Below are 23,994 nucleotides of genomic sequence, written 5' to 3'. Positions count from 1 at the left end.
GGAGTTGCGAAACATCAGGTTAGCCCTCAAGGCGTTAGCTCATCTCTGAAGGGGAAGCATGTTTTGATCTTGACTCACAATATGGTGGCCATGCACTACCTGAACAAGCAGGGTGGCATGCGCTCCCTCCCCCTCTGCACAGATGTGATGCAACTATGGTTCTTGCTATTGGAGAACAAGATCTCGGTCTCTGCAGTTCTGGCGGGGACAGAGAACAGTTTGGCGGATGCTCTGGGCAGGCAGAGGACGGTCTTGCACTGGCGAGAAGTGTACCAGGAAGTCCTGGAGGAGGTCCTCTTTCTCTCTGGAGTACCCCAGTGGTGGATCCGTTTGCCACGGAATCCAACAGGACGTGTAAACAGTTTTGCTTGAGGAAATACGTAGGGAACGGCACGCAAGGGGATGCATTGATTGTGCACTGGATCTTCCCTCTCCACTGCGCCTTCCCTCCCATTCCATGTGTTCTTACGAGGTTGAGGAGGGCCTGAGCAACCTTGATCGGCCTGGATTGGGCGAGAAGGATACGGTACTCAGACCTTCTGGACTTGACAGTCTGTACACCTCTCCGGTTACCTCGCCACCCGGATCTCCTAACCCACTCGGAAGGTTGGGTTCTCCACCCAAACCCGGAGTCCCTTAACTTACTTGCGTGGCTCTTGAGAGGCTGAGATATGTCTGGGACCTCTCTTAGGGGGTGCTCACAGACATCTACAAGATCTATGTACGCATGCAGGCGAGGACGATTTGAGGCGTGGGGCAGGGAACGCAAGATTGACCCGATTTCTTGCCCTTCCACTAGAGTGATGGAGTTCCTTCTGTCACTGGCCTCTTCAGGTCACCACAGTCAAAGGATACTTGGCAGCTTTGTATGTGTTCAAAAGGTCTCCGGATCAAGGCTCCTTCTTCACGATCTGTTATGGCCCAATTTCTGAAGGGTCTTGTAAATAAGTTTCTGCCTATCCCTTTTGTTCTCTATTGAGATTTGGACCTGGTTCTCACCTTTCTTATTGTTAGGACAGTTTTTCTGAAGTCCAATTAAGGGCCTAGTAAAACCATTCTACTGAGGCAGTACAAGACTCCACTCTTAGTATAAGGCTGTACCACCTGAGTTCGGGGTAGCGTAGACAGAGCAGCCAGGCTTATTTTAGCAGGGAGAGAGGGCAGTAGATACAGTACAAGTGAACATTGCAATACAAATGATCCAAAGAAACACTGAAACACTATGTATTGTAAAAATAAAGGATTTATTTAAATACAGGTAGGCCCAGATAAGTCTAGGGGTTAAGTAAGTACTAACACATTATATGAAATCACAATATACAAACCAACACTATACTTGAAAGCACACAGGCCCAAGTATAAACCTTATTTGGAACACCTAGGGAAGTCAAAACCTTTTATTACACATTTAGTATAGGCCAAGCCTATTCTTTGGGAGTAAAAGACCAATGGTTACTTTTAGATTACTTTTGGTAATACAAGGACAGTAGGCCCTTCCAGTTGTACAGTGACTCTTGGAACAAATCACATAACCAGTCAACTGGACAATATACTTTTGGTGAATAGTGAAACACTTATTCTAGGTGCAGTAAAAACTTATAACTACTTTTGTCATAACACACAGTTATACCAGGTGAGTAAAACCTAAGGATGTAATATACAATTACAGATGCTTTGGAAATCAGGGAACCCCAGATTGAGGTAAGCAATAACTCTGGTAACTTGTTTTGGATGGCACACAGCTAACACAAATTAAGTAAAACCCACTTACTTTAACTCTTCACAATGAAGGGGAAAGTAAAACCCAATGTCACACTTTACTGAATAATTATTCTAGGTAGGCAACAACCTAATGTAGACTTATTAAGGAAGGCTAGCAGCAAGTCGGGGGAAGCAAGACCCAGTTGGAAGACACTCATACAATTACCCTACAGGAATAATCTGGTGAAACCAACACATTCATTTTGTAAAGAGGCACAACCTAATCACAGGAGAGTAAAATACCTTCGCATCTACTTTCTTTTAGACTGGTAAAACAGTGGCTAAGGAAGAAAAGATGTTAACCATACTTTTAAGAATAGTGCATCACACCTTCAAGATCAATAAGAACTTTTGTAACTGTTCACTCTTAGAATTAGTTACCAACCAACCAACTCTTTACAAGTAAGTAAAACACTAGATTTATTTTCTACGCAGAAGTCCCAATCTCTTAAAGTCTTTCCCTTAGAGCATGAGTGTTCTCAGTGGCAGAAGGGGGGTCACTAGGACTAGTGACCAACAGGCAGTGTTAGAATAAGTTCTTTAGTAGCAAAAGTCAGAGTTTTCTTAGGAAAACTGGCAAACAAGTGAGTACTTTACTTCTACGGTTAGAAGAGGGTCCAGGGGCTTCACAGAAGACACCCCAGCAGGATTCTAGTAGTGGGGCTGGGGGTACTGGACGAGGGACCTCCCAATCACAGAAAACACCCCAGGACTACACAGAAATCCCAACAGGCTTAAGGTAAGTATATACCTAAGCCAACACAGTACCTCAGCAATGAAGAAGAGATTGCAGCAGGAGATCTTCAGGGACTGCAGCCAAATACCCGGTCACTGGATTCCTTGTCCTGGAGACGGAACACAAGACCTCAGCAGGGACTTTGCAGCAGGGATCGATGAAGAAGGCTCTAGGCAAGATTTCTCTCACGGCTGAATGCGGTTCTGCGGGTTTGGCGCCTTTTCAAGGAGCACAGAAAAAGACAGAAAATCGCAGTTGAATTCTCGTCGTTTAAAAGGTCCAGCACTCTTGTGAGGGGACTTTTTGGACTCGATTCGTGTCTCTGGAGATAGACCAGGATGCCCACGAAGTTTCAGCGAGATTCGGAAGACCGTGCACCGCACAGTGGCTGGAGGTCCCAGGGTATTGGGGTATTGCAAGAACGCAAGGTCGCAGCAACCCGTGGGATGGCTCAAAATGCAGGTCATCTTGAGTCTAGTGGGTCTCACCAGGCTCTGGGTTCGGGTCGTCGTTTTCGGAGACCCCAGGTCGATCGGAAGGAAGGGCTCAAGCAGGCTCCTGTTACACAGCAGGCTCTCCGGCGGCTGGAAATCATTCCCGCCGCTTTTCCTTTTTCATCCTCTTCGGTTTTCTGTTCCAGTGGTCGACATGACTTCAGCTTCCAGGTTTCCAGTATTTATCAGGAACTGCAACACAACCTCTGCATTCTCTCCCCGCATTTTACAAGAAAGGGGCGCCTGGCTGTCCAATAAGGACAGCCAACCCCCCACTGGGATTTTGCCCAGTTGAAGGAAGACCTAAGACAAAGGAGGGGGAAGTTTTGGACTCCTCCCCCACTTCCTGTGCTTACAAACTGACTGGAGCCTGGGTGGGGGTCCAGGAGACTCCCGCCAAAGACAAAACTCAAACAAAGGAATTTCCCGCCCTGGATGTCAGGGGAAGGAACAAGAAACACTAAAATGGTAGAAAAAGAAGACGGGGGCCATTTTGGTAAAATGAGCACCCTTAGGTGCCTTTACTGCAGCTGTGATTACAGCCCGCGGTAAAAGTGCACCAAATTAGTAAAAGGTATCACTGCCACCAGCCATTAAAGGTAAGCTTGTCACTGTAACAGAATTGTTAGTTTAAATGTGAAAGGGGATACATTGTATCTCCCCAGCACTCCACATAAGGTGGGGTGTGCTGGTTTCACAGAATAAAAATGTAAAAGGGATCCAAAGATCCTTCCTACCCTTGGGAACTGTAGTTCACTCAAGGTTAGCACAAGAAAGTTAAATGGGGAGCCCCTAGGGCAACCCAGCAACAACAGGCACTTATTGCCAATAACTGTTAGACATGATAACTTAAAAAAAGACACTATGGAGAGTCTTAAAAATGACACCCATAAAAAGAGTTAAAGATTAGTTGAGTGTCGAAAAAGTTTCCCACTCACTGAGGTATTAATGAAAAATATCCCACTAGAAAAGGAAAAAGTTCTGGAGTTGAACCAGGAAAGGAAGATTTACCAGCTCTGTGGAAATCTTACCTAACACTTATGGTAGCTCATCTTGAGCTGTTACATTCTTGTTCTTTGTGGCTGCTAACACTGAAAACAGCCTTTCTGGTGGCCATCACTTCGGGCAGACGGGTCAGCGAGTTGCAGGCCCTTTGTTGCAAACTGCCATTTTTTCAGTGAAAAATTATCTTTTAAAGTGAGACCAGGTTTCTTGCCCAAGCTGGTGTCGGAATTACATCTTGCTCAGGCGATATATCTTCTGGTGTTCTACCCACCCCTGCACCCCTCAAAGGAGGAAGAGCGTCTTCACCAGTTGGACCCCAAGAAGGCTTCTAGCTTCTACATAGCAAGAACGGCGGAATATAGAAAAACAGACAAGTTGTTTGTTGCCTACTCCATTTCAAGAAAAGGCCTGTGTATCGAAGCAGACAGTTTCACGATGGATCACATTGTGTATTTTGGAATGCTACCATACCGCAGGCAAAGAATTGCCTTCTGGTATCAGAGTCCATTCTACCAGAGGGGTTTCCACCTCTATGGCTCTGCAAAGGGGAGTTCCAGTTAGGGGCATCTGCTAGGCCGCAACCCGGGCCTCGCTACATAAATTTACAAAGCATTATAGCCTGGATGTCGCCTGTGGGGCTGACCTGGCTTCGGAAGGGCGGTGTTGCAGAATTTCTGCTATAAAGCTCTCTTCCCACCTCCATTGTTTTCCATTGCTTTGGGAGTCTATGCGATGTGGAATATGCGGGAGAAAAGCAATCAATTGAAGGAGAAATGACTTACTGAAGTGTTCTTTCTATGGATTCTTCTCAGAGATTCCTCATCTCCCCTCCATCCATCTTAGAAAGCTTCTGCAGTAGGTGTCTGCTCTTCCAGAAAGGGAGGTGTCTGCGATGCTTCTTGGGTCGGTTGATCTTCTTGCTCGCATGCCACATTCCTCTTTTCCCAAATAAATAAAAGTGCATGGACTACCACTTGATTCTAGAATTATTTTTGAGCCTACTTGAACTACTTATAAAAACAATTCACTTCCAGAATCCTTTTTATCTGTCTGACAAACTCCAAATCTCTAGAGGTCTCAATGGTCTTCATAGTTGTGACTCTTTACGGATTGAAGTACCTCGATTCAGATGTTCAGTTTCACTGAGTCATTCTTTCTCTGGCGCAGCTGTGAAGTGTTGGAATGCTCTTTCCCCCAAATTCCGATTGATTCCAGAATATTTGAAGTTTCATGTAGTCTTAAAATCTTGGTTCTGGAATGCTGCTTTTTAAGTCTTGGTCTCTTACTTTTGTACTGTTTTGATGTATGATTTATTTTTGTATATGTTGATATTGTACATAGTTGTGTTGCACTTGTTGCGATGTTGAAAAATGTAAATAAAATAAAATCCGCATAGAAACAAGCCCCCGAAAGTGTAATATGGGGGCTCAACACACAATCACAAACCATAACACTTGCTCTCACCAACCAATACCTCACCTTCTCTGCAATTCACCTCAATGTTTGCTCACCGTCCTGCCTTCTCCTGGTCTCTCGGTCTGCTATCTCCCGCTCCTCTGACCTCACCCGAAAAACTCCCTGCTTCATGCACCCAGCTTTATCCTCCCCTCCTCTGACTTGTAGTCCATTTTAGGCAGTCCTGCCACAGGGGCTTGCTTGCAGCGTGCACCGATGTCTTCTGGTGGTGCGCTTCATTCCATGTAGCCGCGTATAGTGTCAGTCACTCAACACAGCAGTTCTCTCTCGTCCAAATGTTTAAGCCGATCTTGTGACTGTTATGTTGTGGAACATTTATGACAGGAAAAATATGACCAGCATCTTTGTGAAGAGGTATGTAGGGATTTGTAGTGGTACTGGCCAGACACATACAGGTCATTGGGGAGGGGACATCAACTGGTGCCCTCCCAATTGACACCTTCCCACTTTGGGGTAGGACTGGCTGTCACTTCCACCATGGTAGGCCTCCCGTCCCAGCTTTAGAGGGGTCCCAATTTCCTCTTGACAAGGTATTTTCTTAATGTTTTTTATTATGGTCGGTTTATATCAAACCTTCCATATGAAATCCATATATCTCCACCACATTAAAAATAAAATCTAACCTTAAATCCCATATTCATCTTCCATCAGTTAAAAACAAACATCAAGGCTAAAGACACCTCAAAACATACAATTTACAATTACGTCCTTCTCCTATGGAGCAATTAATTAATTTACTTGCTGTTTGACAGTTTTAGGATTTCTTCCAAGAATTTCATAACCCCTATGATGGCTTTTGTATTGTCACCAACCATTCCTTTTGAGATAATGAGGTACAAGTCATAACATCCTGAACATTCTTTTTCCTTAGATAATTTAGGGATCCACAGTCGATTACTAGATGTTCAAGCGATTGAGGGCCAAGAGGTTGATCACAAAACCGACATGTCGGCGAGTCAACGCCCAGCATCCTTTTCTGATTCAACACTTCCCTGGTTGGCAGAATATTCAATCTAAACCTGAGAAAAAGGTTTCAATAGCAAGGGCAGTGGAATGTGGACCGGTAAGGTGGGAGCTGGTTTTCCCCTCTACCTTCCTAACTCAAGTTTAGGGCTAGTTTATACTTTGCCCTCTGCGCTAATGTATCAGTCCAGTCTTGGTTAAGTAATTGTTTTTTAACTTTACCCAGTGTTCTCAAATCATTAGCAAATACCAGATCCTTTAACCAAGGCTTACATTCGGCCCTCCAGGAAACTAGAAAGCCTTGTCTCCCTTCAGACGAGTCGGAGTTCAGTATCTTAAATGGGAGAGGGGCATCTAGATCAGAACATTGCCCATAGAAAGCAAGTCTTTTCCATTTGATCCTTGATTACATCGATTGAAGCCCTAGTTCGAATCTGATAAAAATCTGGTGTCGATTGTGGAAGGTGGAGTACTCTTTTCCAGAAATGACCCTCAATGATGTCACAAAAGGTTTTTGGCCATCTCTGGAAGTCCTCAGCTCCATTTATCGGGATTGGGTCCACCTTCTGGTTAAAGAAGGTGCATATAGGTAACAACGTAAACTTTCCCAATCTTTTGTGCAGAATCAACCCTTGAGTCGTCAGATTTTTACATTTCAATGTAATCATTTCTATCATTGCCTTTCTGTACGGCTACGATTTGAGGGTTACCCGTAAATACGTCATTGAATCCACACACTCAAGGGGGGGCATTGTTCACCCTCCATTTAAATACTCTTTTATTTACCTCTATTCGAGTCCCAGATCATAACTTTCATTTTTCATTTTTACATTGATCCTCCGAGCATTTCGCTCAAAATATTTTAACAGCTCCTCCAACCTTCGCTGTAAACCAATTTGTGGTTGATCTAGGATCACAATGTCATCAACATAGAACATCCAGGGGATACATTGATTATTTAGCTTAGGAGGGAAGGCCTGGATGGGATTTTGATATTTCTTTCATTCTCTTCCCTGCCTGGGAGGGGTTACACTTGTCAGAATAGATAACAAGGGGGCTAATCACCACCCCTTTTTGCCCCACAGGTTTTTTGTGCCAGGCTAATGGCGGTCTGCTTTCGTAAATGTCCCATTTTGTGTCAAGGAGCCTCACCAGAGCAGCGTTCAAGATAAGTTTCAGCCGGTCATTGGGATCCATGCCAGAGAGCTGCCCTGTGGCATTTTGGAAGCAGTCCATTTTAGGCAGTCCTGCAACAGGGGCTTGCTTGCAGCGTGCACCGATGTCTGCTGGTGGTGCTTCATTTCATGTAGCCACGTATAGTGTCACTCCATGCAGCAGTTCTCTCTCCTTCCAATGTTTAAGCCAATCTTGTGACTGTTATGTTGTGGGCAGTCCTCCCAGAACATTTCTGAATTTGAATTTGCTTGCAGCGTGCACCAATGTCTGCTGGTGGTGCTTCATTTCATGTAGCCACGTATAGTGTCACTCCATGCAGCAGTTCTCCCTCCTTCCAATGTTTAAGACAATCTTGTGACTGTTATGTTGTGGGCAGTCCTCCCAGAACATTTCTGAATTTGTGAGGCCTGTAAAAAAAATAAAAAGAAAGACCAGCATCTTTATGAAGAGGTGTGAAGGGATTTGTAGTGGTACTGCCCAGACATACAGGTCATTGGGGAGGGGACATGAACTGGTGCCCTCCCAACTGACACCTTCCCATTTTGGGGTATGACTGGCTGTGACTTTCACCATGGTAGGCCTCCCGTCCCAGGCTTACAGGGGTCCCAATTTCCTCTTGATGTATTTTTCATTTTTTTTTATTATGGTCGGTTTATTTAAACCTTAAATCCCATATTCATCTATCACTTTAAAAACGAACATCAAGGTTAAAGAGATCTCAAAACATACAATTTACAATTACATCATTCTCCTATGGAGCAATTCATTCATTTACTTGCTATTTGACAGTTTTAGGAATTCTTCCGAGAATTTCCTAACCCATATGATGGCTTTTTTTATTTTCACCAACCAAGAGTATTCCACCACTCCTTTTGAGATGAGGTACAAGTCATAACATCCTGAACATTCTTTTTCCTTAGATCATTTTGGGATCCACAGTAGATTACTAGATGTTCGAGCGATTCAGGACCAAGAGGGTTGATCACAAAACCGACATGTCGGTGGGTCAACCCCCAACATCCTTCTCAGATTCACCACTTCCCTGGTTGGCAGAATATTCAATCTAAACCTGAGAAAAAGGTTTTGATACCAGCAGTAGTGGAATGTGGACAGGTAAGGTGGGACCTGGTTCGCCCCTCTACCTTCCAAACTCAGGTTTAGGGCTAGTTTATACTTTTGCCCTTTGCGCTAATGTATCAATCCAGTCTTGGTAAAGTAATTGTTTTTTTAACTTTACTCTGTGTTCTCAAAAGGTCATCATTGGCAAATCCCAGATCCTTCAGCCCAGACTTACATTCGGCATTAGAGGAAACTAAAAAGCCTTCTATCCCCTCAGAAGACTCCGAGTTCAGTATCTTAAGCCGGAGAGGGGCATCTAGATCAGAACATTTCTCATAGAAAAAGGTTAAACGATGCAGGCGCCAAGGAGCAGACCTGTTTTAAACCTCTGAAAGTTTGAATTTCCTGTGATAGATGGTCCTGACTAGAGGGTCTAACCCTCATACTTGTATTGGAGTACAGCTAACTAATAGCTTCAACTAAATCCTTCTGGCACCGCCAGCACAGAAGCTTACCCCACAACCTCTCCTCGCTGACGCTTTCAAAGGCCTGCTCGAGATAAATAAAAGCAACATAGTTGTGTGTAGGATTGCAAAGTGTTGCCTTTAATATACTCAGCAGAAAGAAGTTGAGGTTTGCCCCCACCCCTTTAACAAATCCAGTCTGTCTTGAATGTAACACCCAGCCTTTCTGGCCCATGCAAGAAGGTGTAATAATAGGGAGGCAAAATGTTTTCCTATGAAGTCCAAGAGGGCAATAGGACGATAGTTTGAGGGGGTTTCTCTACAGCCTTTCTTGAACACCAGAATAATCAATGCAATCCACCATGATTTAGGAACTTTCCTGTGTTCTAGAATTTGTCTGAATAGTATGTAGCAGAATTCAGCCCAAACTTCCAGATTAGCTTTTAAGATGTTATTATTGAGGTCATCGGGCCCAGCAGCCCTGGAGGGGTTACATTTTTTGAAAAGGTGGATAATCTCTCTATTAAAAACAAAATCCCATTTTAAATCTGGCGATGGGTTGACAAAAGATTGGGTATTTGTCTTCCATTCCAAAATCAATTCCAGATAGCAGGCCACAAAATGATCCGCTTCGGAGGAAGGCCCCTGTGCAAAGAGTCTTGAAAAATGCTCGATCCATCGATATTCGGGTGTTGGGGTAAATGGAAGCCCATTGGTGGTAATAATTATTTTGCACAGCCCAGATGTCCCTGGTGTTTTTGTTTGCCATAATTTTGAGCATTGCCTCTGCATCGTGCTGAGTGTGCATGGCCTTTTTTGTTCCACCAGGTCTTTGCTATAATGATGAATCCTAATGGGCTTGGGGCAGGCATTTGGGGGACGGGACGACTTGAACTGGTGAAAAAGATCGGCATATAACAAGGGCCCCCCCCTTTACCAACAGTGATTGCTTTAGGCCCTACACAATCACTGTCGCTAGCCATTTTTGTTGTCATTATTTCACCCCTATTCCAAGTGAGTTTTAGCATGTTATGATCACTAAATCCTCTAGAACAAACCTCAAGGGTGGCCACATATTCACATATTTAGATATACTGTTGGATACAAAGAAATAATCCAAATGAGAGTGTTGCACACCTCTGGACCAAGTAGTCGCAGCAGGGATATTGCCTTTTGTTTGACCATTCAGCATCACGATATTCCGCCAGAGTATAGCTCTTTCTGGCATTCTATTGCTAGTTAATAAATCCCCCCCACACCCCCATCATCGAAGCAATCAAAGTTCAGGTCACCAAAAATATCAAAATAAGGGTTAGGATTATCTACGCAAGTCCTATCAATCAATTTTATCAATAGCTCCACAAATGCCTTATTGGTGACTGAAGCTGGATTTCAATATAGGTTGAAGATAAAAAGTGGAATATTAGGCAAACCCCCAGGTCACATAGACTAACTGCATATAAGGCCTTGGATTTACAAATTCTGTCATTCTTAATCCACAACCCAGTTTGATCAATCTCAGGAGCAGGGAAGGACGGTGACCCTGTTTTTCTTTTTTTTTTGCCAGATTACGCAGACCTCAAAGCCTGTCACAGATGGGGGACTTTACCAACCACGTCTCCTGGAGACAAATTATGTCAAAATCTTTTAGGTCGGCCCCATCAATCTGAAATAGATGCTTGTGCCCGCTAGTGTTCGATGAGCTCCATCGAAACTGCACCTCATCCGAGGGATCTGGTTGTTACTTCCTCGATGGTCGAGCTAGGGCCCCTGCCAACCAGGACCAATCTTGGTAGGTTTTCTCCAGTGAGGGTTACTCTTCTCCAACTACAATGGACTTTTGGTTCTGTGTAGTACAGTCTCTGGTGATTTTCAATAGTGACGTATTTCTAAAGCCTTTACATTGGCCCCAATCAGAATGGGAGTGGAGTCGAAAAACACCAAATGATTCCGTTGAATCAGGCTCCTTATTTGTCTTTAAATCTGAACTTGGTTTGGAGCAGTCCTTGTGTCCCGATCCAAACCGGACACCACTCACTGTCGTGAGCAGGGCATTGAATTCAGGGCAATCGTGTATCCCAGTGGCAATAGGTCAGGTGATGCTTCCATTATCAAATTGCGCACCAAGCTTAAATGAAGATGTAATGAGACCCAATCCATTTGCTTTTCATTAATGAATTGAACAATCTTTAGGTCTTCTTATTTCATATTTCTAAGCTTTGGGGTACAATGAAGAATCAGGCCATCTCTACAAGGCAGTAGTCTTTCAGTTGTGACCTTAGGAGTAAGCTGCCCACCAGATGGCATTTCTTTTGCTGTAATAAGTGTTTTTCTTACTGAAACGGGGCTTGGAACATCAATCTTTTATTTTGGGTAGATGAGGGTGAAGGAGGTATTGTTAATTTTTGCAGAAATGCCTGTGAGCCATTAAATTTTGGCTTGTTGTTATTTAACAGATTTTTACTCTTTTTCTGCGTATTCAGTTGAGGTATAGACTGGTTGATCTTGGACTTGGATTTATCAAAGATAATAAATTGCTTTGCATCTATTATAATAAGAGATGCCTCAGTAGAGGTTTCAATTGGTTGGGTTGCCACCAACTGTGCCAGTTGTTGGGAATTATTTTCCCAGATGTACAGTTCCGGAGTGACATTATCTCCTCATTGGGTGCTGGATCCAGATTGCCGTCCTTTCTCTGCTCCATCAAAACCGAAATGAAGCAGAGATTCTCTACTATCTGAGCCGCCCTCCAGTGATATAGCTGTTGAACCTAGGAGACCACATTTGATCGATTGGGCTGGGAGGGGTTGAGCTCCCACCAATTTGGGGTGTGAGCTATCCTGGCTCTTTCTTTAGAGACTCTGGTATTGCAGACATCAGTATTGTTTTTTCGTCGTCTTCCCCTCTCGCCAAATCAGATAGTCTTTCCTGCCATTTTGATGATGCTTCAGCCTCTGTGTTTAGCTGATCCAAGGTCATACGTTTGCAATGATATCAGCAGGGTTGCTTGGTCTTTTTAAACTTTTATTTTATTGGCAGAGTTAAGGCAGTTACACATTCTGAGCACTCCAAAAAGGCAATATAGCATTACAGGCGTACATAGTAAACCATAAACCATGGCATTTACAGGCAACTTTCACTATGAACGATTGGCATTTAATTGTAGCAATAATTTACCACTTGTTCAAGGAGATGGGGTCGTAGTAGAGGATGGGATCACATCTTACTCTTTGTTAAGGTAGCTGCAGAAGGCAGTCCAGATGTTCCTGGGGCGAGACTACAGGTAAAGTGGCTATGTATTCCTCTTCACAGGTGTGTGTACATGTGAGGGCTGCGAGCCACATCTTAAAAGTAGGAGGGGGGAGATCTCTTCCAAAATTGCAGTATGTATTCTTTGGCCACCATGCTCCCCACATTCAGAAATTTAGCTATTTTCTTTAACTCGTCAGCCTTCCAGCCCTCAAACAACAACGCCATCGGATCCGGATTGATTACCGTACCCACAATCTCAGATAGTACAACCAGTACATCTCCCCAGAATGCATTCAAAGCAGAGCACGACCAGAACATGTGTATGGTCAGCATCCTCGGCCCGGCATCTTGGGCAGACCTGTAAACAGCCACCTGCGAACTTAGTCAGTCTATGCGGGGAGTAGTACACTCTATTTAGTATTTCGTACTGTATTCAGCGATATCTAGTATTCAGGGACACCTTTCTTGTATGGGAGCAGATTTTCTTCCACAACGTAACTGTGATATCCAGACCGAGTTCTTCGGCCCAAGCATTCCGGATCTCAGGAGTTGAGTCGGGGAGTTTCGTCGGTAAGATTTTATATAGAGAGGATGAAAGGGGCCCTTAGGGGTCCCTCGCAATATGGAAACAAGGCAATAACCATACACGAAAGGATGCGCCAGACACGAGGTTCAAATTCCCAATGCTAGGGTTTATTGGAAGCAAAATAGTCCCAATTGGCCAACTGTGGTCTCACGCCCCGCGACGTGTATTCTCTAGACCTCGAGGGACGCAAGAGAGCGAATTACGTACATCAGTTACATATATACAAAATGCATATCGTACAATCAGCTATGTCATGTTTAACACCCCCCTTTTATTGAGTTTCTTTGAACTCGGGATGACGGACATTTCCGACGAGTATGACAATTATGACACTTTCGATGTCTATTCTAGTAACCATGTGCAATTTAGAAAGTGCGGAGGCATCTTCTAGTTGTTGAACAGAACACGGTGCTTCTGTTCTTGGAAGCAAGCTGCACACGGGGGAAGAGTCACATTCCAAGCTTTGCTATCTATGAGGTGCTATTCGTGTCCTGGGAGCCGACACGCTCTAAAGGGTTTTGTGAAGGGGGGCAATAAGAAGAGCATAATTCAAGCCTTTAGCTGCTTTATTCTAACATATTCTACCACAGTACGAGACTGGCTGGCAGCTGTGGAATGATTAAATGCCCTGCAGCTCTCCCTCAAGGCTACAGAGAGGCAGCGTGGGCATTGATTTCTGGGCTGCTCAGGAGGAGTTTTCAACGAACTCCTCAATCCCGCGACCTTGCCCTTTCATATTCAGACAACAATGTTAACAGTTGAGCAGAGTAAGCTGCAAAGCAGTTCAGACAGAAAGCAATGAGCAATGGTTAACAAGCAACATGGCGATTCTTGCTACGTTTAAAATGGCCGCTTGTTGGTCAAGCATAGCAGTCTGTATTTCTATAATTCTGTGCATAAGACGGTTGGCCTTCGGTCATCAAGATACGTCAATCATCCAAATGAAGGGTATTCATTTTTCCAGATTGACAAGGAGACTATACTCCTACTATTACCGGAGTTGGCAATGTATTGTAGCGCTGGGGTATCTGCAGGTTCCTCCGGAAATGACGACCACATACTGTGGAATGCAGCACAGAGTCTATAATACTGCAACATTTCCAGGGCCGAGCCTGTGTGGCCGGGCCGCCACGTCTGAAGGGTGATAAACTGTCCCTCCGGAAAAAAAATCCGTCAACGCGCAGTAGCCAAGGGCTGACCACTGTTGAGACTAGTTTGTCGTGTGTAGGTTTCATCCCGGGGAAGCGCCATATAGGAAGCCATTTGTAGTAGGGGCGGTGAGTTGATGTGAGGTCAAGGAGGCGCTGCCACGCCAATAGTGTGGACGCAATAGGGTCAGCCGGGGCTTCGGTTATGTGTTTGTGTTGAAGGGTCAGGGTCATGGAGTCGACCTCGGCTGTAGCCAATTTTTCCAGCCTGACATGGTGGGAGAAGTGGGGTATTTATACCAATGTGTGGCGTATTTTGCCTGGGCCACCGTCAAGTATAAGACCAGGTAAGGAGCTGCAAAGCCCCCTTTCTCGTAAGGCAGGGACAAGTGTTGCCACTTCTTATGGACTGCACCCGCATGCTATAGGAATTGAGAGCCCATTGCATGTAGTTCCTCAAAGTATTTCTTCCCCGGCCAAAGTAGTACATTCCCGAATATGTATAGTAGTTTGGGGACCAGGACCATCTTAATCAGGGAGAGTCTGCCAGCCAAGGAGAGTGGAAGGACGTGCCATTTGGTCACCTTAGATTCAAAATATTTTGCAACTGGTATAATTACCAGTGATTAGAGCATATCTGGATAGTGCCACATGAACGCCCAGGTATCTGATACCGTCATTGGACTAGCGGAGGGGGTATTCACAGCATGGTTATTGAGGTGAGGGGGGGAAGATCTCAGTTTTCGTGTAGTTGATGGTGAAGCCCGAGAAGGTGCCTACCTTGATTATGACTCTCGTTATGGGATAGACATGTGTAGATGGGTCTCTAACATACAGTAGGACATTGTCTGCGTAGAGCTATATTATGTCAGGCGAATCAGCTAGGCGTATGCCCATGCGGGAATGTCTTGCCCTGACATAGTCCGCCATTGGCTCGATAACTAGCGCAAAAAGAATGGGTGAAAAGGGACAGCCCTGGCGTGTGGCCCTTTGCAGCTCGGAGTGCGAGGTCAATGAGTTAATCAAAACTCTGGCGGTGGGACAGGTTTAAAGTATCTTGATATATTGGATCATTTTAGGGCCGATCCCCATTTTCTCCAGAACCGGCCACATGTTTGCCACAAGACCATGTCGAAGGCCTTTTGTGCATCTAGTGTGACCGCCTCAACATCTTGGTCTATCCTAGAGAGGACATTAAAGAGCATTCTTATATTGAGAGATGTAGTGCGCCCAGGAACGAAACCACTTTGATCATCATGGACAAGTATTTTCGTGTCTAAGTTCATGAGCAAAAGGGGCCTATAGGATCTGCATTAGTCACTAGGTTTACCAGGTTTGAGGAGAGCTGTTATTAAAGCTTCGCGCATTGACGGGGGAAGAGTGGACAAGCGAAGTGCCTTGTCCCATACCTCTAGCAATCTAGGAGCGAGGATGGCGATGTGTTCTTGGAAGAACTCTGCAGTAAGTCTGTCTGGGCCAGGAGCTTTGCCTCGGGGAAGGTCAGTGATGGCCTCGACTATCTCCTCTAGCCGTATGGGTGAATCTAGCTGCTCACAAGTAGATTGGGACACCAGAGTCATGGGTATTTGATCGAGGAAGTCTAGGATATCCTGTGTATTGTGTACCTGTCTTTGAGCATACAAGTCAGCATAGAACTGAGAATGTCGAAAGCATTTGTTGGTCAGACCACTGTGGAGCTCCTAGTGTATCTTTGTTGAATTCAATATGGGTCATGCCCCCCTCTGCTCTAACTAGTCTAGTCAGCGTTCTCACAGTCCTTTCTCCCTCCCCATATTTCCTTGCTGCAATTGGTCGCGTGAGATACCGTATCTCTCGCCTGGCGTGAGATTGAAATGTCTCCAGTTCCTTTCTGATTAGCGCCAGTTTGGACGGCGTAGCATCCGTCGCACACTTGCGTTCCAGACCCTTAAGTTTAGTTTCAGAGCGTTGTAGGTCATTCCTGATGCTTTTTAAGACATCCGCCTCCCGGGAGATGGCCATGCCCCTGATGTAAACCTTGAAGGACTCTCGAACCCTGAGAGTAGTATCCTGCTGTGAATTGATTTCAAAGAAGATGTGATCTTCCCTCCCCCAACCCCTCCCGCGGGTGAACCATCCCCAACTCGGTTTAACCCCCCCAACGGGGGCTGGTGTGCATCAGGAGCACAAAAACAAAAATTGCTGTCGCAGCAGGGTGAGCCGCTGCCGTGCAGCCAACTTGTTTAGGAACTAAGGGTTCCGTTACATTTCAAGCTGATTTAGTGGTGATCAGCCATCTCTCTACCTCGCACAAATAAGGAGCCGGAGAGCCCCATCTCTGAGTTGCATATCTAGGGGGTGGCCTAGGCACAGGTATAAAGTAACAGTGGTATTGGGCCCTGAGATGGGATTGGTGGCTGCCCGCATTATATGTGTTATAAGCAAGTATGGCGAAGGCAGTACGATCCGTCATGGTGAAGGTGGCGGGGAACATAGCCGAATAGGAACAGTAACATAGTTGAGCAGAATATGACAGAGGTGCTAAATACACATAGGATGTACGGACTTGAATCTGAAGACATCGCATTAAACACCAGAGGAGCCCAGTCAAGTTCAGACATTCTCCCTCATTGAGTTCAGTCATTCTCCATCAGATCGTCCGCGGGGACATGTAGAGGAATATGTTTCGATAAATATCACCGCCTCGTCTGGTATGGTGAAAAAGTACAATTTATTATTAAAGGTAAACTTCAGACGAGCAGGAAACAATATGGCATAGGCGATGTTTCTTTCTTAAAGCAGTTTTTTTACTCTGATGAATTGACAACGTTCCTGTTGTACACCAGTGGAGAAGTCTGGAAATATTTTGATGGTCTGCGCATCTAATTTAAGTTCACCCTTTTCACGAGCGAGAGTATCTGATCTCTGTGTCTATAGCTTACGATTTGTGCTATAATTGGTCTTGGGAAGTCACCCAGTTTAGGGTGTGGGGACAGCGCCCTGTGGGCCGTTCAACTGCAAAAGGAGACAGATTTGGGCTGCCCAGCAGATCCTTTATTAGGTTTTGCGTTGCCAATTCAAGCCGGCCCTTGAGCGCATTTTCCGGGACCCCAATGATGTGTATGTTTCTCCGTGATCTGGACTCCAAATCATCACATTTAGCCTTGACTGATCTCATATCACCAACTAGGGTGGACACAGTGTCTTGGAGATCGATGATGCTGTCCTTGTTGGTGCCGATCCTGGTTTCCGCCTCCGTGATCCTGGAGCCCTGCTGATCTAGCGTGGATCTGAGTGATGCGATATTAGCGTTTGTCATCTAGCTTTTCGTGGAAGGAGGCACATTTCTTGGCCATGGATTCCATCATGGATGCAAGGTCAGGGCCAGTGGCTTCCACCTGTACTTCTGTGTCATCTTGACCAGTAGAGGGCTGTCCTTGTTCAGTTCTGATGGTGGCTTTCGCAAACTTGTCCATGGCGCCAGTCTTACCAGAGACTCGAGCTCTATGAGACATCTTGTGTGTGGGTTGACCTCGCAGTTGCTGGCGGGTGTCGTGTACAACCTACAGACAGTGCGGAGTTGGGGTCCCACAGTATCTTAGCCTTGTGTGTTATGCTCCAAGCGGTTGCAGTGTGCATCCCAGGTGGGGAGGGCCTGAGATCCGAGCTGGAAGTGGAGGCAAGTGTGTGGCGTGGTGGGCCCCTCTCCTGCGCGAAGACCAAGGTGCGATGTGCGGTCTGGCGAGGGTCGGGCCGAAGGTCAATTTCTTGAGGTATCTCCCCCACTTTAGCCACAGGGCGTAGTGGTGTAAGGCGTTAGTGTCCAAAATGCAACACAGGACCTCCAGGGCAGAGCAAGCTGGCTGGCGGGTGGTGTGTAGATGGTGCTCTCTGTTGTATTCTAGGCGCAGTCCTCCCAAGTGCAGGACATGTCCGCCAAAAGGAGTCGCGCTGGAGTATGGACGGGGTATCAGCAGGTTAGCCCCTGGGAGAAGTCACAGCAGGAGTTGGTCACAACACAGCCATCATTTAGGAGTCTCTCTCTGAAACCAAGGATGTAGAGTGCTAATTGACAGTACTTGACACGCGGCCTCGAGGGTCCCAGACAGCCCAGCAGATGGAGGATCACAAAAGGGCAGTGATTTCAGTGGCTGACAGTGGGTCTGGGGCCAACTAGCATGTAATGGTGGTGAAGTAGTCTGCTGGCTCACTTTCAGCACTCAATTCATGTGCGAATATAGGATTAGTATCCCGGAAGGTGCCCTCTTCGTGGCCTTAATAGTTGCGCAGGGGACAAGGTTAGGAGCGCGCATTCTGCTGCAATTAGACCGTCCTACCGTGTTGCTGGCCTCCCTATGCCTGGCCACTGATGTTGAGCCTGCTCCTGGAGGCCCGCCGCACAGCTCCTCACAGCAGAGCCAGCAGGCACTTCAGGGGGCCCAGCCGCTCGCCCCTCACCACGGTTGGCCCGGGCCACCAAGTATGAATGAATGTGGCCGCAGCACTGCGGGCTGCGCCACTCAGCGCCGGGGTGCACACTGCGGTGGGTGAGCAAGAGCGGGGCACCCGGACCGCACAGCCCGGGCGCAGGCCAAGTCCAGAGCCAGGCCCGCAGATCACGCAGGAGCACGTGAGCAGCACAGTGTCCACCACCGTCACTGCAGTCACTGGGGTTGAAGAGGCCGGGCATGGCAATCAGTGAGCCAAGTGCTACACGGCGCCCAGGCTGTCCCTAGCGGCTCCAGACAGCCTGTGTCGCAGATGCGGTTAACTACTGAATGGATGGGGCAATCTTCCTGATTTTTGGCACAGTCGCCCGGCACCTTCATATTCGTGTGGGCAGAATTTCTGGGCAGGATGTAGCAAAGGATCGCCACTGCAGAAGGATTTCAGTTGGCTGTACATGGAGCTGAGGAGCTAAGCAGCCATCTTGGGCTGCCCAACAGCTCCACCGGTGGCTTGGTCTTTAATTGAATAGTTTAGTGACTCATATAATTTAATGAAGGGATTAAGAACCACTGTTTGAGAAGACATTATCATTGCTTGACTATTTTGGGACTCTAGAATCCTTTCAGAGTGGATCCTTGGGGGTGGGAGGGAAGGGCCTTGTTGGCGACTAGAATGCACTGATGTTTCAGAGTCTTTAGAAGAAGAGGAGGAGGAATTGCTCAGAATATCTCGATTCCGTACCGCTGCTGGAACTATTGGGCTGCCCATATCGAAGGCCGTCTCAAGTAATTGATTCATAGACCTGGAGATTACGACTGGGGGAGTGAGGGGGTCCATTCCTTTGTTGCCGTAAGCAAATTAACATTAGATTGGGGAGTACTATTCTCATGTATACTCAATGATGGCTTAACTTGATCTTTTTGCCAGTCTCGTTGTTCGAGGTGTCGGCAGTTTGAAGACCTCGCTTAAGCGTCTGACTTTCCACAGTGGTTTTTATTTCGGCCATATCTGTTGATAGTCTTGCTGCAATTGCTGCATGTCCAAACAATCAGCGAAGGCATTAAGTCATCCCTCTAATTCCATAGTTTCGGCCGAATATTATTCCATATACTCAGGGGGAGAGAGAAAGAGAGAATCAGGACAAGCAAATACGTCCTCCAAGTGTACATATTCATCTGCATAACTTGAGCAGTCCAACCATGGAGTGAGGGTGGAGCTAATCTTCGCGTCAACACAGATTCCATGACATTAAGATAGGCTGTCGTCCTCCCCTCTGATAACTTTGTTAGTGTCAGCGATGGAGGGCTTAGATGAGGAAGCCATGGTGAGCGCAGTCAGGGGCACCCTGACTTTTAATATGGAGAGAAGGATTCAGCTCTGTCATCAGAGGAGATGGGCAAAATATTAGGGCAGAGCAATCTCTCCCATTTAGCCTTCATGTTGGTGGAATTGGGAGTGCTCAAGAGCGATAGGTCCATCTCCCTCATTTGCATTGAATTGGTTTTATCAGTGTTGGCAATTAATGGCAGAGAGAGCAGGTCAGCAGACTGGCGGCCAAGCTCCCACATCTTAATGACGGTATCAGCTTTAGTTGGTTTACAGGGCTCCGAGGTCGCCTCAATGGTGTCAGGCTCACGGCTAACACCATGCCCATTAATAATACATTTCCGTGTCAACGACCCCCTGTGTATCATCACGCCATTTTCCCATTCTGCGTGTATATGGGCCCTTCATTCTGGAGGTTTTCTTCACTGTTCTTGATTTACCAAAATATTAGCAGGTTAGAGATATAGGGGCAGATGGATCATACGGATCAGAGGAAACCCACAATAGCGTTGCAGTAATAAGTACAAAAGGTTCCTTAAGTGCTCTCAGAGGAAATGTCTGCAGTGAAAAGCAAGCCGTCGTTGCAACAGGTAAGCAGCAATAGGTTAATCCCACTTCAAACTGACCCCCCTGCCGAGAGTAGGAAGATGAAAGAATCCAGAATTAATGAATGACCGCAACGTGGCTACTCACCTGCTTCAGCGATATTCTGCACAAGACGGCAATCAGCTGGAGCTTGGAGGAGCTCCTCTCCTCTTAGGATCCAAAGGCACAGCGAATAACGAAACAATGAAGCGGCGGCTGACAGAGCCGGCAATCCTGCAACCCAGCTACCAGGACTGCTTCTGCTTCAATCTCTCCACACCTCTTCGCGTTCACTGCGCGAGGTGCAGGAAGTTTTGATGTTAGAGCTCCGCCCTCAGCATAAGCACTGTAGAAAGACTGCCAGACTGCTTCTGCTTCCACCACTCAGTCACATTACTGCCTTTGTCACACAATCTAAACCCAAACTACATGTCTGTAACAACTGATGAAAAACTGAAGAGCAGGCAACCCACTCTCTGGATTAGGGAAATACAGAACTTTTTTCCGAACGAAAAAATCCAGAGGGGACCGTTTACAAAAATAGGAACATTATTTGTTTAATTTAGAAATGCTGAATGAATCAAGAACAAATCAAAAACCAATAATTCAATGCAGGAAAATGAAAAAACTATTCACATCCGTACTAGGCACCAAACCTCAGTCCAAACAAGCATATCCATATCGGCATCCACTCTTCACAAGCATACAAAAAAATAACTGAAATTGTAAAAACATCACAATATTAACAATTTTTGGAAAAATGATATCTCCTGGAATAGATACGAATTCATTTTCATAATCCCAGTTCCAGGCATTTGGACAGGACCGACCTGTTTCGACGTATTTGGCCTAATTTGACCACGTCTTCATCAGGGAACATACAATAATCATAAAAAGATGACATATAAAATAGATCATTGACCTACATGAAACACATCCTCTATAAGCATTTGCAACACATGAATACCAGTTACCACCCTTGTTAATTAATCCATGTGCTCTGGAACATATGGGACATCCCAAACATCCCCGATAAACCTAAGGTGTCACAAAACCAAGCTGTGACCCAAAGAACAACCAGACAACAGCGTGGGACCCAACACCATATCCAAGTTTTGTGAGCGACAACATCACTTTAGTACAAAGCGAATTACCTAGTATGGTTGACATCTATTCCTTATTCATAGATGTTGACTGGGGCATTGGGTCTGAGACCACCCGAGTAAACAGTAGAAAGGAACACCACCATTAGCCTTTGCCAATATACTAATAAGGTGTAATAAAGGAATCATCTTAATATATTGCAGTTCCAGTAACTGTACCCACCACGAACTTCGTATTAGTAACATATGCCTATTCCTAAATTACACAGGGCCCATATATGCTTTCTTCAACTTTGCTAAATCAGCGTGCAGCAAATTTAATTCGCATGGAGTGGTTAATGATCTTCCAAACCACTTTTCTGTCGAAACAAAATATAGCAAGTTAGGTGACCTATTGTGTTTGTGTGTTTATTTTGTTTGTTTTTGGGCAATCGCCAAAGAACCACTGCATTTGCCCAAGTGCTGCATAATACTGGCTGCAAGTATTTTTATTTTGTTTTATTCTGTTTAACCGACATAAGATCTACTTAATTCAGTCCGTCTACATCACACAGCCCGTGTTGCAAAACCGCATGGGTGGGTATTCCTGCATGCCCACTTATAACACAAATAAACCCAAATAGGTGTTGTGGACACCATGAAGCACCTAGTGTACTTACTACTTATGTGTAGCTAATTCTGCTCCAGGAAATCTAGCGTCTCCTTCCGGGACCCCAGTTACAACCATGTCATGCACGTCTGGTCTGTACACCTTTATACAGCACTAGAAAGTTGTCGTTTTGGTTAGACTTGCAGATCGCATGACCCAGGCATGACAAATTGCATCATCAAGTCTACAAAACAAATGAAATAAAAGGATGGACGCTTGCACAAGTAGTCCATAAGAATGGAAATCAGCCATGGAAATCAGCCTCGTCTTCAAGCTAACAGATCAACATTTTTAGCAGCCATGTTCGTCTATCCAGAACACGGGAAGCGTGTCCAATTTCTTATCGCATTGCCGCCATAAGGAATTATTCCCAAACTAAGATCTCATCAGTCCGGTTAAACCTGACATTTATATTTTTGATTTTAATTTTAAGCTTTTAGATTGAAACAGGAGTATGCCCTTTAGTACATACTGGGGCAGTTGTCCCAAATGCGTTTGTCTGGAACTGCATACTGGTGTTTAAAGAGCAAATTGTAGCAAGTAGTTAACAGGCCAACTACAGATGGGATTAAGGAGTTTCATGATTATACATTTCAAGACAATTATGTGCTAAAGTCCTGTTGTTCCATTGAATGTAGGCCTCTCTGATATGTTTTAAAATTACAAATCCATAACTGTTCTTTCTTATAAGCCAATGTTTGCACTTCTTGTACCCTAGTCACCTCTTGGATTTTGTCCACACAAAATAACTGAACCACCTTTTAATGAGATGTAAACTATATTTTCATTTATCGCTATTTAGACATAATTTATGTTCAAAGTGATCCTGGGTTACTCTGTATTTTTTGGATAGACTACTCCTCTGGAGTATTTGATTGCCGAGGCATCGATACCACTGAGCCAAGGAAACCTTAACTGCCTATGCCTCTAGTTTTAGGTCGCTAGCCTCACCCCCTAAACTTTGGACTGAGGATTTCACATGGCTGAAGGCATTTCCTAGGCTTCCTGGAAACCAATACCTGCAGGTTCATGTAGAGAATCATGACGTTGGGGCTTTGAGTACACTACCCTTTGCCCCAACAGGGACTTTTACATGATGCATATAATTGACAGAGAGCTGTATTTTCATATTGCTATTTCAGGAGTCTTTTGCTTAGAGAAATAGGACCGAGGTTTATATTCTGTATCTTCCCAAAAACAGGACAACCAGTGGAAAGCCCGCCGTCTCCAAAAGATGGAAGCCTCAGCCAAGCTTGAACTACAGTCTGCACTTGAAGCAGAGATCCGGGCCAAGCAGAGTGTGCAAGAAGAACTAAACCTTCTAAAAGCTGCAAATCATACAACCGAGTGGTAAACATCAACTCTCCTATTTTCAAAAGTGTAATTATGATACAACCTTTTTTCAGAGTAATTCCTCTCATCTTTCCAGTCATTCCACATTGATATATTGATATGCTTTGTCACCACCCAACCAGTCAGTCTTCACGAGTACTGTAGAACATTATTTAACTTGCACTGTACCTCCAGCTGAAACAACATTTTCACAATTAGTAAACCTTCTGACTTGGGCTAGACATTCATGATATTCAAATTACCTTCACTATTGCAATTCTTTCCATGACGCTTCCTGCCTGATTAGATCTCATCCTGAGCTGGTGTGTGACACTTCATTACACCCTGGTATTTATGAATTTGGTAATGTGGTTCCTGAAGGTGGTGTTTGCGATCATCTTCATCTCCAGGAAAAATGTGTGTATATACACTCTAATAGGCTAAGAAACAG

The 23,994-nt window shown here is 45.3% G+C and overlaps 1 protein-coding gene across 2 annotated transcripts in view; it reads left to right on the top strand.

The window, feature by feature from the left end:
* The window catches only part of LOC138566955 (serine/threonine-protein kinase MRCK alpha-like), a 2,642,347-nt gene that overhangs the window by 1,296,719 nt on the left and 1,321,634 nt on the right, over positions 1–23,994 (top strand). For both annotated transcript variants that reach the window (XM_069644738.1, XM_069644739.1), the window contains exon 19: positions 23,413–23,561. In XM_069644738.1, the coding sequence (XP_069500839.1) occupies positions 23,413–23,561 (149 nt within the window). The remainder of the gene's footprint in view (positions 1–23,412; positions 23,562–23,994) is intronic.

Source organism: Ambystoma mexicanum, chromosome 2p (genome assembly GCF_040938575.1).
Source record: "Ambystoma mexicanum isolate Mex_15411 chromosome 2p, UKY_AmexF1_1, whole genome shotgun sequence".
NCBI classification, from domain to species: domain Eukaryota; kingdom Metazoa; phylum Chordata; class Amphibia; order Caudata; family Ambystomatidae; genus Ambystoma; species Ambystoma mexicanum.
Note: the sequence above shows the minus strand (reverse complement) of the source record. Positions and strands in the feature narration are given on the sequence as shown.